At 45.4% G+C, this 18880-nt stretch overlaps 1 protein-coding gene across 3 annotated transcripts in view; it reads right to left on the reverse strand.

Annotated features, from left to right (window-relative positions):
* Positions 1-18880, reverse strand: part of LOC106607024 (serine/threonine-protein kinase N1) — a 35900-nt gene that overhangs the window by 14389 nt on the left and 2631 nt on the right. Inside the window, exons 1-2 of one of the 3 annotated variants that reach the window (XM_014203562.2) lie at positions 7035-7070; positions 43-164 (exon numbers count right to left, since the gene is read on the reverse strand). In XM_014203562.2, the coding sequence (XP_014059037.1) occupies positions 43-164; positions 7035-7055 (143 nt within the window). In that variant the 5' untranslated portion in view covers positions 7056-7070. Of the gene's footprint in view, positions 1-42; positions 165-2382; positions 2741-7034; positions 7071-18880 lie in introns of those variants that run through there. The other 2 variants (XM_014203560.2, XM_014203561.2) reach the window with 2 other exon arrangements.

Consider the following 18880-nt stretch of genomic DNA (forward strand, 5'->3'; position numbering starts at 1 on the left):
AGTGATTGAAAGGTAAATGAGTAAATAAATAGTGACGCTAACCTGATCTCCCGGCGGATGTGATCCCTCGCTTCGTCCAGCCGCTGCTGAATGCTGGAGTCAGAGAAGTCTGAGCTCTGGTCCAGACCCAGCTGCTCCAGCACTGACAGCCCACCTGGGTCACTCTGACAGGGGGAGAGGAAGAGGAGAGGGGGAGAGAGAATGGATAATAGATTAGCATCGGTCAAATACATTGCGACATGTATTGGGCCAAGATGATATTGGGGTGATAGCAGAGAGACGATAAACAAAGGTCTGCCGTATTTCCAATTCGATGCAACTCTCTGGGAAAAGGGCCTAATTAGGGGTTTTGGAGGAGTGGAGGTGCAGGGGACTAGGTTGTGTTCACCTTTGACACCAACTGTCTCCCACACAGCCCTGTAGGTCAGAAGGTTTAACTGAGCAGCACTAAACTGGCAGCAAACATTAGGAGAGAGAGGAGCATTTATCTGTACATGGAAGAGAGAGAGAGAGAGAGCGAGAGAGAGAGAGAGAGAGAGAGAGAGAGAGAGAGAGAGAGAGAGAGAGAGAGAGAGAGAGAGAGAACGAGCAGGCTAATGCGTTTCCAATGGGTCCCAGAGGCAGGTGCCCAAACAAAGAGCCCAACCTTTCAGCTCATCCTGTGTGACTGCAGCAAAGAGTAAAGGTAATGTAGATCCATGGCTAGAGTAGATATAACAGAGGCCAAGACAGCAACAGAAAGGGACAGATGGAGTCGGGGACTTTAAGAAAATGACGTGAGCGCTTCCCCTCAGAGAACTGAGTCTCTAAGAGCAGCAGAGTGAGACTGAGATGTTAAATGAGTCAAGGCCTGAGCGCTCACGTCCCCTCCTGATGGTAACCAGATCAGAGCAGATTAGGGCAACATTAATAGAGACTAAAATCTATCAGGGCTTGTTCCTGCTCAGAGCCACTGATACACACAGACACGCTGTCAGCACGCCAGCTCTCAGCCAGCCACACAGAAACAGATACAGCACACACACACACACACATGACAGTGTGATAGACATTAGGCACAAATACAGACATACATGCATGTAACGGCATTGCATGCATATAAACACACTTGCATGCACTCACACACACACACACACGCACACACACACACACACACACACACAATCACAGTAAATCCCCAACAGCAGACATTAGCAACAATCAAACAGAGATAGCTCATTATTAGAGTTGAACAGAGCCCAGATCCTACGACATGGAGACAGACAGAGCAGTCCCAGTCCCAGTCCCTCCTCTCATAACGACTGACTGACTGCTGTAGGCCACTCAGAGACCTGGCCCTGGCTCCAGCCTGCAGATCTGATTACAGCAGCGTCCCTATTGGCCTGTTCAGCACCACGCCAGGCATAACAGAGCAGAGCCCGGCTCCTACCAGGCAGACTCTCATTAGAACCATAATCCATCTGCAATACAATACAATACAGCAGGCTGCAGCCAAGCCAAGCCAGCCCTCGTGGCCAAGCCCAGCTATTGGGCCTTCGAGGGCTACTTACACAGGCTATTAAACAGGAAACCTTGCACAACAGCAGTGCAGAGTAGTCATGGTAATCTGGGAATATCTCTCATAGCGGACCTGATGGCCTAATGTTGTGTCAAATGGCTCACTGAAATGTTTGGCTATTTGTTGTGAAGGAACACAGCGTTAGACATACAGGTGAAATAGTACTGTTGGTATCAACGCGATCACAAATTGTGGGCCAAATGGCCCAGTTAGCTGGAGCATGGTGTTACTGTCCTAACAACACCAAGGCTATAGCTTCATTGTGCTCCCGGCCCTGTCCTTCTCTGCACTAAAATCATCTAGAGATGGAGGTAGAGAACATACAAGGAGAGAGAAAGATGAGGGAGGAATAGAGCCTTGGTAGGACTAAGACAGGAAGAACACCCACTTGTTGAGCAGAACTGAGACACACATACAACACACCAGTTTGACAAACACACTCGTCTTAAAATGAACAGCCACTAATACTGAGGCAGGACGTGAGCAACAGTGGCACAGAGGAGAGAAGAATAGCAGAGACAACAACATAAGAGGAAGGAGGAAAGGGTCGGACCATTAACCATGTGACTCACTACTATACATTTATAGCCATTTAGCAATGCCCTCCAGTGGAACAATACCGAGAAATTGAATAGAGAGTTCTCCACTCAGATGGGGCTGAAAACAATGCGACAATACTAAAAGCAGCTCTGACATGAGTCATCAGAAATGCCATGGACTGAGAAGGAAGTGAACATGAAGCAGAAAGCGGATAGGAAACTCACAAACACACTGTAGTGTGAAAGGCAGCCATGTTGTATGGTGCCCAGACAGAGTGTGCCTACCGAAGACTCGGCGTCCCCCTGGTCCTGTTCAGTGTGAGTGGGGTGGTCTGCAGCAGTGTGCTCCCCTGGGCAGCCCGCCAAAGCTCCCTCGCTGGCCATGGCCCACCCTGTCTCTCTCTGTGTTGCCCAACCTCTCCCCTCTGCCCCGTTACACACTCTCACACCAGAACCGCCACTCAATGTACAGAGAGCTATTCCTGCCTCCTCAAATCCGGGATGTGCTTCCTTCCCGCCAGGAATCAAAAGAGACTCAATCCGAAGCGAGTGAGCGAGGAAGAGGTAGGAAGAGAGAGAGCGACACAGCTCCAGCCCCACCCCACTGCTTCCTGTTCTGCTCTCTAGCCCAGAGAGAGAGAGCGAGAGACTAACAGTAACACTACAGAAACACAAACACACAGAGGAGAGTGGTGTGGTTTTGTAAGCGAGTGAGCAATGTCACTTTGCTTCCTGCTGTTGGCTGCTCTTAGCATAGCGACATGCTGCTGTGATAGACACTGATCACATCAAACACACTGCCAGATGCTGTGTGTGTTTCTAGTTTCATTAGTCATATGTACAGGATACACCTGGTACACACCGTCCAAAGAAATGCTTACTTGCAGGTTCCTTCTGGGCAATACAATAAGAAATAATAAAAGATAAGAACAGGAACACAAAGTAAATGGCTCAGTAGAATACAATAAACATTTTAGTGTAAGTATAATACAGGAAGGTACAATTTAGAGTCCAATATTTACACGTGTTTTGGGGAAGGGGGGATTCTGGGGCAAGTGTTTAAATTGTGCAGTATTTGGCAATCATAAGAAGAGTCTGGTAGAAGCAGTTGTGATGTGTGTGTCTGCCAAACGGTAAGGGAGTGAACATCTCATGACTGGGGTGTGTGGGGTCCTTGATGATGTTGCGGGCCTTCCTCAGGCACTGTTTCGAGTAGATGTCCTGGATGGGTGGGAGCACGGTGATGTACAGAGCATTTGGAAAGTATTCAGACCCCTTGACTTTTCCCACATTTTGTTACGTTACAGCCTTATTCTAAAATGGATTACATTTATTTTTTCCTCATCAATCTACACACAATACCCCATAATGACTAAACAAAAACAGGTTTTTAGACTTTTTTGATACCTTATTTACATAAGTATTCAGACCCTTTGAGACTCTATGAGACTCGAAATTGAGCTCAGGTGCATCCTGTTTCCATTTATCCTACTTGAGATGTTTCTACAACTTGATGAGGTCGAAGGATTTGTCCGTAAAACTCCAAGACAGAATTGTGTCGAGGCACAGATCTGGGGAAGGGTACCAAAACATTTCTGCAGGATTGAAGGTCCCCAAGAACACAGTGGCCTCCATCATTCTTAAATGGAAGAAGTTTGGAATCACCAAGATTCTTCCAAGAGCTGGCAGCCCAGCTAAACTGAGCAGTTGGGGGAGAAGGGCCTTGGTCAGGGAGGTGTTTCTCTGTGGAGATGTGAGAAACTTCCAGAAGGACAACCATCTCTGCAGCCCTCCACCAATCAGGCTTTTATCATAGAGTGGCCAGATGGAAGCCACTCCTCAGTAAAAGGCACATGACAGCCCACTTGGAAATTTACCAAAAGCCACCTAAAGGACTCTTAGACCATGTGAAACAAGATTCTCTGGTCTGATGAAACCAAGATTGAACTCTTTGGCCTGAACGCCAAGCAACACGTCTGGAGGAAGCCTGGTACCATCCCTACGGTGAAGCATGGTGGTGGCTGCATCATACTGTGGGGATGTTTTCAGCGGCAGGGACTGGGGGACTAGTCAGGATCGAGGGAAAGATGAATGGAGCAAAGTACAGAGAGATCCTTGATGAAAACCTCCTCCAGAGTGCTCAGGACCTCAGACTTGGGCGAAGGTTCACCTTCCAACAGGACAACGACCCCAAGCACACAACTAAGACAACGCAGGAGTGGCTTCGAGTCTCTGAATGTCCTTGAGTGGCCCAGCCAGAGCCCGGACTTGAACCCGATCGAACATGTCTGGAGAGACCGGAAAATAGCTGTGCAGCGACGCTCCCCATCCAACCTGACAGAGCTTGAGAGAATCTGCAGAGAAGAATTGGGGAGTTTCTCCCAATACAGGTGTGCCAAGCTTGTAGCGTCATACCCAAGACTCAAGGCTGTAATCGCTGCCAAAGGTGCTTCAACAAAGTGCTGAGTAAAGGGTCTGAATACTTATGTAAATGTAATATTTCCGGTTTTTATTTGTAATAAATTTGCAAACATTTCTAAAAACCTGCTTTTGCTTTGTCATTGTGGGGCATTGGGTGTAGATTTATGAGGGGAAAAAAATATTTAATACATTTTAGAATAAGGCTGTAACATAACAAAATGTGTAAAAAGTCAAGGGTTCTGAATACTTTCCGAATGCGCTGTACTGGGCCATCTTCACCACCCGCTGAAGGGCCTTGCAGTCATTGGACGGAGCTAATCCCGTAACAGGACGTGATGCAACCGCTGTGTGTGTGTTCATTTGGGGGAGTGGTGAGAGGCACAGGAGGATGTAGAGAGCACAGCTGAGTGAAAACGGTCAAAGGCCAAGATATCACAACCAGGAAACCACTAAAAACGTTCAAATCAGTCACTGAAAAAGCAGTCATACATAGCTTTTATTATTCGGTGTAATTAACTAAGGGAATCAATAGCTATTCTTGTCTTTTGTCCTAAACAGGGAAACATTGATGCACAGCAGTCGTTGTATGTATCATGTTACGACAGAAGCATGTTGTTCATGAATAGCATCAGGCCACATGGAGAAGAACACCCATGGAGAGGAACAGAGTCACAGCTGCTTCACAGAACAGGGAACAGGAAGTGGAAATGAACTATGTCACAGGCTTTGTATCATGAGAGTGAGAGGGAGGGAGGATTAGGGTTGCAAAATGTGAACTTACAATAAATTCCCTGGTTTTCATGAAATCCCAGTTAGAGGATTCTGGAATCAGGAGGGAATAAGCAGGAAATCCAGAATCTTCCAAACAGGATTTCTGGAAAACCAGGGAATTTATTGAAAGTTCCCAGAATTGTGCAACCCTAGGGAGTAAGGCTGGGCGATATGGGCTAAAAATCATATCTCCATTTTTTTCCAAATGCTTATATAATTGTGTTTTATGATTATTGCACATTTATAAAACACAGACTAGATAGCTAGTATAACATGATTTGACTAGAATGCTGATAGCGGTACGCGGTAATGACAAACTGAGCATGAATTTTCCAGAATCAATGTTAGAAATGTTTGCTCTGTGCGCAATTTGAATAGATGAGACATAAAGACGGTATCGCTAAAGGTTAACTTATCCCCTATTACAATAAAATAATGTCTCAATGTGTCATTATGACCAATTCTGTTGGACCAAACCTCAAATGCAAATAGTGAGTTGAAACCGCATGTCAGAGAGGAAGATGTGATCTCTCAACTTTGTTGGTGTGAGTGGCAGGGGGAGGGGCTTGGTGTGTGTAAACAGAGAGGAAGAGGCGACGTGAGAGGTTTCACTCTTGGCAAAATCTATCCAAAATAAGCCCAATGCGTGTAAATGGGAAGATGCACACAGCACAGAAGGCGCAAAGGAGACAAGATAAAAAATACAACGAGAGCAAGCGGACTTAAACACTCAAAAAAATATACAAAAAAACTACATTCTTGAGATACAGGCATTTGGAATATCGTGCAAAAACATACATTTGAATGAATAAAATAAATGTTATATATCGCCCAGCCCTACTAGGGAGGCTGAATAACCATAACAAACGGGTAAAGTTTATAGACAAACAGCAGTGAGGGGAGTGACCCAGCAGAACAGCCGCAGCGTCCATGTTGCCTCCAGCCTCTTCCTGTCAGTGACTGATTCAGTGAGGTTGTGTCAGTCTGAAGCCCTGAGTCAGAGGCTACCCTAGGTCACCTTCAGGATGGCTCACAGCCATGTCAGAGGCTACCCTAGGTCACCTTCAGGATGGCTCACAGCCATGTCAGAGGCTACCCTAGGTCACCTTCAGGATGGCTCACAGCCATGTCAGAGGCTACCCTAGGTCACCTTCAGGATGGCTCACAGCCATGTCAGAGGCTACCCTAGGTCACCTTCAGGATGGCTCACAGCCATGTCAGAGGCTACCCTAGGTCACCTTCAGGATGGCTCACAGCCATGTCAGACCAGGCACACACTGTCAAAACACTTTCTCTCTCATAAACACACAGATGTACACACACATACAGGTAGGCACACACACACACACACACACACACACACACACACACACACACACACACACACACACACACACACACACACACACACACACACACACACACACACACACACACACACACACACACACACACACACACACACACGGCAGCCTACTCAGTAACAGGGCAATTGCTGCCCATCACCACAGAGGAAGTGAAAGTGTCCCATAGAATGACTTCCTATAGAGAGGTCATGTATGTATGTATGTATGTATGTATGTATGTATGTATGTATGTATGTATGTATGTATGTATGTATGTATGTATGTATGTATGTATGTATGTATGTATGTATGTATGTGACATGCAACACACAAGAGCCATAGTGAGAAAGAAACAAGAAAATGGGAGTCACCCTCATCCCTCTCCCTCTTCTCTCTCACCCTCTTCCTCTCTCCCGTCATCCCTCAGGCAGTCTATCTGCCATGCTGTGGCTGGGCCCCAGTATGTAGTAGCTCCTCTCAGCTCGATGTAGCCATTGACTGAAAGCCATCCCTTTGATGAAGTTAATGGCCTGACTGCCGGTTTGCCTCGCCTGCCTCTATAAATAAACATAACGTCCATCTCATTGACTTTAAGGGAAGCACTCTTGTCTATCTGTGCCACTTCCCTCCCAACTCCCTCCCTCACACCTGTGATGCTTGGTGATGCATAAGCAAATATCAATAATGACAATGACAGGGAAATGAGAAAGCATAGTGCTGCTGCTTAATTGATAGGCTATGAGGCACTAATGTATAAGTCATTATCATTTAATAACAATGTCCTTTCAAGCTCAGTCATGTGTGCTCTGATGGGATATTTTGGGGGAAGAGAAATGAGGGATGGGGGAACTGCTGGGGGATTGGCAGTTCCAGGAACACGTTGGAGGATGACGATGACATGTTTTGGAGTTGGGGTCATGGATTAAACCAGAAGCAATGTGAAGCCACTGTGTGGGAGTGGATGTTCAGACAGGTGACAGACAGTGACCTGTAGATGACCCATCAAGGTCTTCCTAGAGAAAGCTGTCAAAAGCACAGAGAGGTGTGCCACAAGGGTCAGGTGAGCTGACAGCAGTTGGCCCTGAAGGAGAGAGAATGAACATGATGTTGTGCTATAAGTGTCAGAGGATGAGAAACAGTGACCTCTGGGGTCAGCAGAGAACATCGGCAATCATGAGCATCACCACAAGTTCATAAAAAAACGAAGCGAAAGAGATAGCGAGAAAGTAAAGGTGAGGAGAGAAAGAGTGTTTAAAACAGTACAGAACTCTCTCAATATCACTATTATCCATCAATTTCATGGCCTAATGACTACACTTTGTCGTGTAATCCCAAGTGATTTTGTTGCCAAAGTTATATCAGTGAGGTATTATGTCTAATAGTGTGTTCTCCCTTGTCATCTAGAGACCCAGACAGGGACAGAATGAGGGAGCGAGAGAGCGAAAGGTTCCAGGGAAATAGGAGAGATATGTGAGGTTGTCTGAATTCCCCTCACATCCTCTCATCTCCACACAGCCCCATTCAGTAGGCAGCAGGCATGCAGTGGCTGGGATTCGGGTTAAAAGGGCCTGGTGGGGAGCAACAGTGAATTCCAATTACCACTCACTCACTCCCCTCCTCCCTCCTCCCTCCCCCCTCCCCCTTCCTCCCCTTGATGTGCTGCTTAACCACTGTCCACAGCAGACAAACACATCACATTGAGAGAGCTACCACTCAGATAATGAATATACACACCAACTGAAGAGTTATGAATAAAACAGCATGGGAGAGAGTGGAGAATCAATGCTCCTAATTGTGACAACACGCTCTCAGGGGCAGAGTTGGAGTACAGTGTACAAAACAGTTAGAGGGGTGTCATTACTGTAGTGTACAGAAAGGCTATGCTAGTGCACTGTATTTATGAAAGGGTGTGGCCCAGTGGCCTCCTAATCCTACAATACCATATACCAGTGGAAAGTTGCTCTAAGAAATTGTCCAAGACTCCAGCCACCCTAGTCATAGACTGTTCTCTCTGCTACAGCACAGCAAGCGGTACCGGAGCGCCAAGTCTAGGTCCAGGAGGCTTCTAAACAGCTTCTACCCCAAGCCATAAGACTCCTGCACATCTAATCAAATGGCTACCCAGACTATTTGCATTGCCCCCCCCTCCCCTCTTTTACACTGCTAGTACTCTCTGTTGTTAACATCTATGCATAGTCACTTTAAAAACTCTATCTACATGTGCATATTACCTCGACTAACCGGTGCCCCCGCACATTGACTCTGTACCGGTACCCCCCCTGTATATAGTCTCACTATTGTTATTTTACTGCTGCTCTTTAATTAATTGTTATTTTATTTCTTATTCTTATCCGTATTTGTTTTTAAACTGCATTGTTGGTTAGGGGCTCGTAAGTAAGCATTTGACTGTTGTACCTGTTGTATTCGGCGCATGTGACTAATAACATTTGATTTGATTTGAAGGTTTAGGTGAGATTGTATAATTAAGCCTCTGAATCAGCATACTGAACTTTGTATGTTTTGGACTTTTTCTGTGTGCTTTGTATAAAAAATACTGTATAATAGAGGATGTCCAAACTCTGAGTCAATAAATAGTCAACTTTAACCTGTAAGTATGGCGGGAGATTATGTGTGTGTGCGTGTGGGCATGTTTAACTATACTTATGAGGACCAGAAGTCCCCACAAGTATAGTAAACCAACAAAAAGCTAACCAACTGGGACATTTTGTTAGTCCCCACTAGGTCAAATGCTATTTCTATGGGGTTTAGTGTTGAGGTTACAATTAGGTTTAGGATTAAGAGCTAGGGTTAGGGTTAGGAGCTAGGGTTAGGTTTAGAATTATGGGTAAGGTTAGGTTTTGGGGTTAAAGTTAGGGTTCAGGTTAGAGTAAGAATTAGAGTTAGGGGTTAGGGAAAATAGGATTTTGTGTCCCCACAAGGTTAGTTGTACAAGACTGTGTGTGTGTGTGCCAGGAGTGCCCGGTCCACAGCTGGGGAAGAGTCTATCGCCATGAAAAGCAGAATTGTGGAGGGGTCCATCTCCTCAAGAGACTTCAGTAAATGCTAATGTGTTTGTGTTGGTGACTCTGTCCATTGTGAGCACCACCACAATCGGTCTCTCTGTTCAGGCCTCAGAGGGTTGAAGACTGCATTTCCAAACAACATCCAAAGGGAAGTACGAATGTGTCTCTCTGTGTCCCACTCATGTAGAGCAGTGGATGGAGAATCCTGACGTTACCAGGGAATCATTTATTAAAGTAGACTATGTTGTTATCAAAGCTCTACTGAACCCACATGCATAAAGCAGCACATTGCAAACACAGTTGGTGACCTACAACAGTCATCCTGAATATGGTCATGACACAGAGCAGAGCGAGAATTACTGAGGCGCTTTATGGGACGATAGATTCACAGCCATGTTAACCGATGCCATTCTTTTGATCCTATCTAGTCAGCAGCTTAGAACATGGTGAGAGACACAGAGACAGAGACAGAAAGCGAGAGACACAGACAGAGAGCGAGAGACAGAGAGCGAGAGACAGAGAGCGAGAGACAGAGAGCGAGAGACAGAGAGCGAGAGCGAGAGACAGAGAGCGAGAGACAGAGAGCGAGAGACAGAGAGCGAGAGACAGAGAGCGAGAGACAGAGAGCGAGAGACAGAGACAGAGAGCGAGAGACAGAGAGCGAGAGACAGAGAGCGAGAGACAGAGACAGAGAGCGAGAGACAGAGAGCGAGAGACAGAGACAGAGAGCGAGAGACAGAGACAGAGACAGAAAGCGAGAGACAGAGACAGAAAGCGAGAGACAGAGACAGATAGCGAGAGACAGAGACAGAGACAGAAAGCGAGAGACAGAGACAGAGACAGAAAGCGAGAGACAGAGACAGAGAGCGAGAGACAGAGAGCGAGAGACAGAGAGCGAGAGCGAGAGACAGAGAGCGAGAGACAGAGACAGAGAGGGCGAGAGACAGAGACAGAAAGCGAGAGACAGAGACAGAGACAGAAAGCGAGAGACAGAGACAGATAGCGAGAGACAGAGACACAGAGAGCGAGAGACACAGAGACAGAAAGCGAGAGACAGAGACAGAGAGCGAGAGACAAACTCCTGGCCCATGGGGTTGTGTATGTCTCTGTGCTTTGACTCCAGGGAAATTGGGGCTCCAAGCTGTGTGACTCCTGGCTCTGACTCAGAATGTCTGGCGTGGGGATTTCCGCAGCGAGGCTGTCCAGGGTCGATAGCTACATCCTCCCACTCACTAAGGCCCAGTGGGGGGTAGGGAGAGAGAGACAGGGAGAGAGAGAGAGAGACAGGGAGAGAGAGAGAGAGAGAGAGAGGGAGAGGGAGAGAGAAAGGAAGTCTGAATGACTGACTGAGAACCATGCTGTGTTAGACTGTGAACTCCACTCCACAAACACAGCCTCAGGACAGTGGTGCATGAAAAAAAAACAGGGAAGGGAGTGATTTTCCAGCAGACCGATTCAAATCTGCCACAGCTCAGCCGTGACTAATGCCCCACTCAGGGCGTCTGCCTGTGACTGCGCCCGAGTACCACGGAAATAACTCAAAATCTATGTTTGTTGAGAGAGAGAGAGAGAGAGAGAGAGAGAGAGAGAGAGAGAGAGAGAGAGAGAGAGAGAGAGAGAGAGAGAGAAGCAATGCAGCGCTAAGATCTATTTCTATTTTGTGGCAAATCTTCTTTGAGCACTTTGTTGGTTTAAGGTCTGAGCAGCAACAGTATTGGTTCTCTGTATATCCAGCCCTCTGTCATCTCCCTGTCTCTCTGCCTGGCTCCTGACTCCACCGATGAGGGCTTCACTGACATGCTTTATAGGTGCTTAATGCTACAGCTCCCTCACCTAGAGGAGTCAGGGAAAGACGCTGCACACTGCACCGAAAGCTCTGAAAAAAGAAGGAATTGGAAACAGATTTTAATGGACACCGAGAGCAGATTAAAAATGATTATGGCAGAGGGGATAAGAGCGCGTCCTATAAAGCGGATGATTATCCATCTTTAGTTCTGCTGACGATTACGGCAGGCGTCCGCAAACAGGAAGGCAAAGACAGCACCAATATGTGTGGCTGTATGTTGTTGACTAATGTTCCCAACTGACTAATGAGCACAGTACTGTTGTGTGTTCTATAAAACAATAAAATAGTAAAGTATAGCAAAGTGCATCATTCATTACTCACAGTACACTAAGACAGATGCCTAGTCAACCGTGGGAACACCACTTCAAAATACCCTAAGTTCCCCTACTGTGATTGATGCAAGGTGGGGTACAATTGGGGAGCTAAAATAAGTGAAGGAGTAAACCGATCTATACAGTGTGGTTGAGACCCCACAGGAAGCAGGAAGGAGAGATGGAGGGTGGTTACATCTGCCATACCACCGATGGGAAATCACAGCAATTATCAAGACAACGTTGCAACGTCAGCTCAATTAGGAATCTAACTCACAACCAAACAGTCATTTACTGTACCCTCCAACCGTCATGTATTTCCTCTCTCTCTCTCTCTCTCTCTCTCTCTCTCTCTCTCTCTCTCTCTCTCTCTCTCTCTCTCTCTCTCTCTCTCTCTCTCTCTCTCTCTCTCTCTCTCTCTCTCTCTCTCTCTCTCTCTCTCTCTCTCTCTCTCTCTCTCTCTCTCTCTCTCTCTCTCTCTCTCTCTCTCTCTCTCTCTCTCTCTCTCTCTCTCTCTCTCTCTCTCTCTCTCTCTCTCTCTCTCTCTCTCTCTCTCTCTCTCTCTCTCTCTCTCTCTCTCTCTCTCTCTCTCTCTCTCTCTCTCTCTCTCTCTCTCTCTCTCTCTCTCTCTCTCTCTCAGGCAGTGAGTTATTCTAAGCACCATGTTTCATGGCATGTGAAAAGGACTGCTGTTTGATCCTCACCATTTCTACCTGACCCAGTCTGAAAGTCTGTGTTTTAAGAGAATTATGAGAGGCACAGTTGGTCTTGTGCTCTTCTGTTGTTTTACAGCCAGGTCACGTCTCTCTACTTTTAGACAGACTGATAATAGATGTTTTTCTTCCTCGGCTCACATTAATGGCCCCTGGCCTTGGGCAGACAGAACAGACAGTCCACTGTTGGGATGGCAGGGCAGTCGCTGCACCCATCATGCACTGCGTCTGTGCTCCTCTTACATCCTACACCACTCCTACAGAGCAGACGGTATCACATGACCTCACTGGGAGGCTACCTCATCACCATTACCCTAGGTAACCACAATGAGGTCACTGCATGGGCATGGCCTGGCCTTGCTCTTATCTTCCTAGAACAGACTTGACTTGCTCACAGTCCCAGTGGTCACAGCACTGGGGAATGTCTCACCTTCACAGCTCAAAATGGTGCCTCCCTCCCAGCCAAACAGCACACCAAAACAATGCTACTCAGCATAGCTTCCACTTAAAGCTGGAATCCTTAATGGTGAAGCAGCCACATCCGTTTGCGATATTACAACAACAAAGAAGTTACTGCAAACTGTTTTTCCAGAAGAGCACAATATGTACTGCAATGTTTACCATGCTGCGCAACTCTCCTCAGTTCGTAAACAAAATCAATAACAACGGTGGTGGGGCAGCCAGTGGTGCTGTTTCCCCTACTGCAGAGTCCATCTTTATACATTGAATGTCAAAATCAACTAAATTCAAACAAAGTCCTTTAGCGACATTATTTGGGGTTGATCTGTGACAGCCTGTGGTGGCTGTACCCAAATAATGGAAGCATTTTTGTAGGTTGGTAGTGCCTCTCGACCCATGGAAAACTTCCAAGGTAAGTCAAAAAGCAATTTTTTTGACCTTGTATTTACTAAAATAAAGTATTACAGAAAAAGATGACTGAATTATGAAAGCTATCTGTTTGTGATTTCAGCAACACAGCTGGGTCAGTCAGTCAGTCAGTCAGTCAGCCAGTCAGAATGCTGTCTCTGGCTGGGATTACAAAGCCACTGATTACTACCCATTTCTGCAGAGATAAAACATTGGCTCCTTCACGACTCCAATCAGCAACCTCATTTCCTAGTCACTCTAAAAGGGTGCTTATGCTTGGTCAATTGGAGTAAAATATGGCGCCCTCACATAACATTGTTTCAGGTATTTCTTTGTTGTAAAACATTCCACATGACTGTATGTTTGTTTATTCCATGTCTATCTCTGTGTTGTTGTATGTTGTCGAACGGCTTTGCTTTATCTTGACCAGGTCGCCATTGTAAATGAGAACTTGTTCTCAACTAGCCTACCTGGTTAAATAAAGGTGAAATAAAAAATACAAACATTCCTCAAACCTATAACACCACTACAATCCCATGAGACCCCAGGCCTCAAGACATCAAAACATCACTCACAATAACCTGCACAACATCCATCACAACTGCACTGAGCAGTATAGTCACAAACAACAGGTGTGGCTGCCCCATACCACCGTGGAGGACGGTCTTTCATGATCCATCCATGATCAGGGTGGGTTGGCAGTAATCATTACTAATCCTGTGAGGCAAGCTAGTGGGCGTTTAGCCAGCATGGCAGAACAGAGCAGAACTATAGCTGGACTGACAAAGGAACAGCTCTTGTTAAGACTGACTGGATGGGCAAGGTAGGTTTGGCTTTGTGACATGCCCATGGGGACATGGGCTGGGATCATGTATACTAGCTTAACATAACCACTCCAGGGTTTTTTTTACGGGTCACCTAAGTCCAAACAGTCAAAATATATATATATACTGAACAAAAATATAAACGCAACATGTAAAGTCTTGGTCCCATGTTTCATGAGCTGAAATAAAAGATCCAAGAAATGTTTCATACGCACAAAAAGCGTATTTCTCTCAAATTCTGTGCACAAATTTGTTAACATCCCCGTTAGTGAGCATTTCTTCTTTGCCAAGATAATCCATCCACCTGACAGGTGTGACATATCAAGAAGCTGATTAAACAGCATGGTTTTTACACAGGTGCACCTTGGGCTAGGGACAATAAAAGGCCACTCTAAAATGTGCAGTTGTGTCACACAATGTCACAGATGTCTGAAGTTTTGAGGGAGCGTGCAATTGGCATGCTGACTGCAGGAATGTCCACCAGAGAGGTTGCCAGAGAATTTAATATGTAATTCTCTACCATAAGCCGCCTCCAACGTCGTTTTAAAGAATTTGGCAGTACGTCCAACGGTCCTCACAACCGCTGACAAAGTGTAGCCATGCCAGCCCAGGACCTGCACATCTGGCTTCTTCACCTGCGGGATCGTCTGAGGCCAGCCACCTGGATAGCTGATGAAACTGAGGAGTATTTCTGTCTGTAATAAAGCCCTTTTGTGGGGAAAAACGAATTCTGATTGGCTGGGTCTGGCTCCCCAGTGGGTGGGCCTATGCCCTACCAGGCCCATGCATGTCTGCGCCCCTGCCCATTAATGTGAAATACATAGATTAGGGGCTGATGAATTTATTTAAATTGTCTGATTTCCTTATATGAACTGTAACTCAGTAAAATCGTTGAAATTGTTGAATGTTGCGTTTATATTTTTGTTCAGTATTTATATAAAATAATACTTTTCGGGATGGTAAAACATTTTCAGAGTAGAATTCAACAACTAAAACCAGATATAATGTATGTAAAAAAGATAATGGACCTATATATCTTAAATAAGATCATCTTTGAGAACTAACAATAATCAAAATGAAAAACTAGACAGTTGGAATATAAAATTCCTAAAATGTCATGGCATTGGGCCCCCATTGATTTTGTTATAATGTTTGAGTCACTCAGATAGCATAAGAACACGACATAAGCCATGATAAAATTTGTAGAAATGTAGGAAACTAGCTTTAAAAATTGTAAAAAAGTCTCTCCACCCCATGGCAAAATTCTGTTTCTGCAGTCGAGAGAGCCTCTAAAATGTTCAGTCGGAGATTGCGCCATTGACCACGCCCACCACCTAAACCCAATTTTGATTCAGAAAAAATGGTGCACTCCATCTCTACAGCTGCGCAGGGTGCAGCCAGGTCTAAGGGAGGATAGGATATATTTCCACAGAGCCAGTTTAATCCTGGAGTGAAGGGCTGTGGGTGAGGGTGGGTTTGGGTGTAATGCCACCATGGGAGTGGGTCAAGACAGAAATGTCCAGGGTCTCCTAATCCTATTATCATACGAGCTATCAGCAACGACAGCTGGAGACAAAACAGGTTTTGTTTGCGTGATGAGGAGCTGGCCCTTCTAAAGAAGAACCATGGTGTTTTTTTCTCTTTTTAAAATACAGCGCAACAGGTGTCTGGTGCTCAGTCGGCCTGAGTGTGGAGGAAGTCTTTGATGCCATTAAAGAAATGTACTGACAGAGGAAATGTTTCCACTCTCCTGCGCGATCAATAAAAAGCCATTTGGCAAAAAGCAAAAAAAGGCAGAGATTCGTTGAACATACATAATGACCAGCTGGCTGCAACCACTCTCAGAGAGTTCACAGAGATCTTCTTGAGCTTTGATAAGGACAGCAGAAAATCAAAAGATATAAAAAAATGCATGAGAGGATGACTGTAATGTAAGTCTATAAGGTTGGTGTGTTATCAATGCACAAGACCCAAATACCCAGGGGGATTCTTGTTTTACACTCAGTGAAGCTGTCTGGGGAGCTGGGAGTAAGCAAATAAACAAACATCAAATCAATACATGAGAAAGAGACGGAGGACGACGGAGTGGGAGTGAGAGAGAGAAAGAGAGAGAGAGAGAGAGAGAGAGAGAGAGAGAGAGAGAGAGAGAGAGAGAGAGAGAGATAGAGAGAGAGAGAGAGATAGAGAGAGAGAGACCAATACACCCTGATGGACTAAGCCCTATTATATTGCACTGGATAATATGGATAATGTGTGAGAGAGGGAAACTGAGGGAAAGAGAAAGAGTGAGATCAGTCTTATGGACTGAAAGAAAGAGAGAGTTCTTGTAAGGACTGAGTAATGTACTGTAGCTCTGCTCATTTGTGACCCCCATCCCTTACAAAAAAACATTCTGCCCCCAGTAAAGCCTTGATGAGGTATTGAGGGGAAATAGAACAATCAAGACCAATCACTATGCAGAGTATAGGTCTGCTCCGACAGGGACGTCTATCATTGCCATCGTGCCTGCTTGATCTCAATCAGCAATCACTCAGTATCTATGAGTAGCCAATCTACTGCTCCTTGAGATAACATTCTTCTCCATGCTACAATCTACACTGAACAAAAATATAAATGCAACATGTAAAGTGTTGGTCCCATGTTTCATGAGCTGAAATAAAAGATCCCAGAAATGTTTCATACGCACAAAAAGCTTATTTCTCTCAAATTTTGTGCACTAATTTGTTAACGTCCCTGTTAGTGAGCATTTCGCCTTTGCCAAGATAATCCAGCCATCTGACAGGTTCGACATATCAAGAAGCTGATTAAACAGCATGATCATTACAAATGTGCAGTTTTGTCACACAACACAATACCACAGATGTCTCCAGTTTTGAAGGAGTGTGCAATTGGCATGCTGACAGCAGGAATGTCCACCAAAGCTGTTGCCAGAGAATTGAATGTTAATTTCTCTACCATATGCCACCTCCAACGTTGTTTTAGATAATTTGGCAGTATGTTCAACTGGCCTCACAACCGTAGACCACGTGTAACCACACAAGCCCAGGACCTCCACATCCAGCTTCTTCACCTGCGGGATCGTCTAAGACCAGCCACCCGGACAGCTGATGAAACTGTGGGTTTGCACAACCGAAGAATTTCTGCACAAACTGTCAGAAAACATCTCAGGGAAGCTCATCTGCATACTTGTCGTCCTCACCAGAGTCTTGACCTGATTGCAGTTCAGCGTTGTAAAATGGGCAAATTGTAATCTTTTTATGGCCACTGGCATGCTGGAAAAGTGTGCTCTTCACAGATGAATGCCGGTTTGAACTGTACCGGGCAGATGGCAGACATGACGTCGTGTGGGCGAGCTGTATGCTGATGTAAACATTGTGAACAGAGTTCCCCATGGTGGCGGTGGGGTTATGGTATGGGCAGGCATAATCTATGGACAACGAACACAACTGCATTTTATCGATGGCAATTTGAATGCACAGAGATACCGTGACGAGATCCTGAGGCTCATTGATGTGCCATTCATCTGCTGCAATCACCTCATGTCGCAAGGATCTGTACACGATTCCTGGAAGCTTAAAATGTTACAGTTCGTCTATGGCCTGCATACTCACCAGACATGTCACCCAATGAGCATGTTTGAGATGCTCTGGATCAACATGTACAACAGCGTTTGCCAGTTTCTGTCAATATCCAGCAACTTCCCACAGTCATTGAAGAGGAGTGGGACAACATTCCACAGGCCACAATCAACAGCCTGATCAACTCTATGCCAATGAAATGTGTTGCGCTGCATGGGGCCGTGGTCACACCCGATACTGACTGGTTTTCTGATCCACGCCACTACCTTTTTTTTAAGGTATCTGTGACCAACAGATGCATATCTGTTTTCCCAGTCATGTGAAATCCATAGATTAGGGCCTAATGCATTTTTTAAAATTGACTGATTTCCTTGTATGAACTCTAACTCAGTAAAATCTTTGAAATTGTTGAATGTTGTGTTAATATTTTTGACCAGTGTAAAAACAGAAATTGGGGATTGTTTGCTGGATAAATTAAACCCCATTGAAATGCTTGTGTGCACTGGGTGTTTTTCAATAGGCTGAAAGGGTAGTAAAGATCCCTAAAAGATATGAATGTCCTGCAAGGCCTATTATTATTTCCACAAAGTCAATGAATGTATCTTTTCCATCCAAAGCAATATTTTCTCTCTCATTGCAAAACGAGCAAAACATAACTGAAAAAGAAGAGTGAAGAATCTAGGCCTAGAGGTAGAACAAGAGAATACAAAACAGGAACAATGAACATTTTGGCCCTGTTACCCTCCTCTGATGTGTGTTGCCCACAGTCAGTGCTAGCTTTCCAGGAATCAGAAAACCTTCTCTTTCATGGAAACACTAACTAGGCCTACTTACGTCAGTCAAGAGTCCACCCCCAATTTTATAGTCATAAGCATTATTATGTACATGTCATTTTATTGAGTACATTTAAAACAAATGATTGACCTCAAGTTTCGGGGGGGAAAATCCCTGGGGGAAGAAATCTGACAGTGGCACCATTGGAAGGAACTTACTGTAGCCTACATGTGTCCTTGATACCGGATGCTTTCCTGACACTGACACCTAGTGATATAGGCTTAGGCTACTTGCTGACTCAGTGTTCAG

The sequence above is a fragment of the Salmo salar genome, chromosome ssa06 (genome assembly GCF_905237065.1).
Source record: "Salmo salar chromosome ssa06, Ssal_v3.1, whole genome shotgun sequence".
Taxonomy (NCBI): domain Eukaryota; kingdom Metazoa; phylum Chordata; class Actinopteri; order Salmoniformes; family Salmonidae; genus Salmo; species Salmo salar.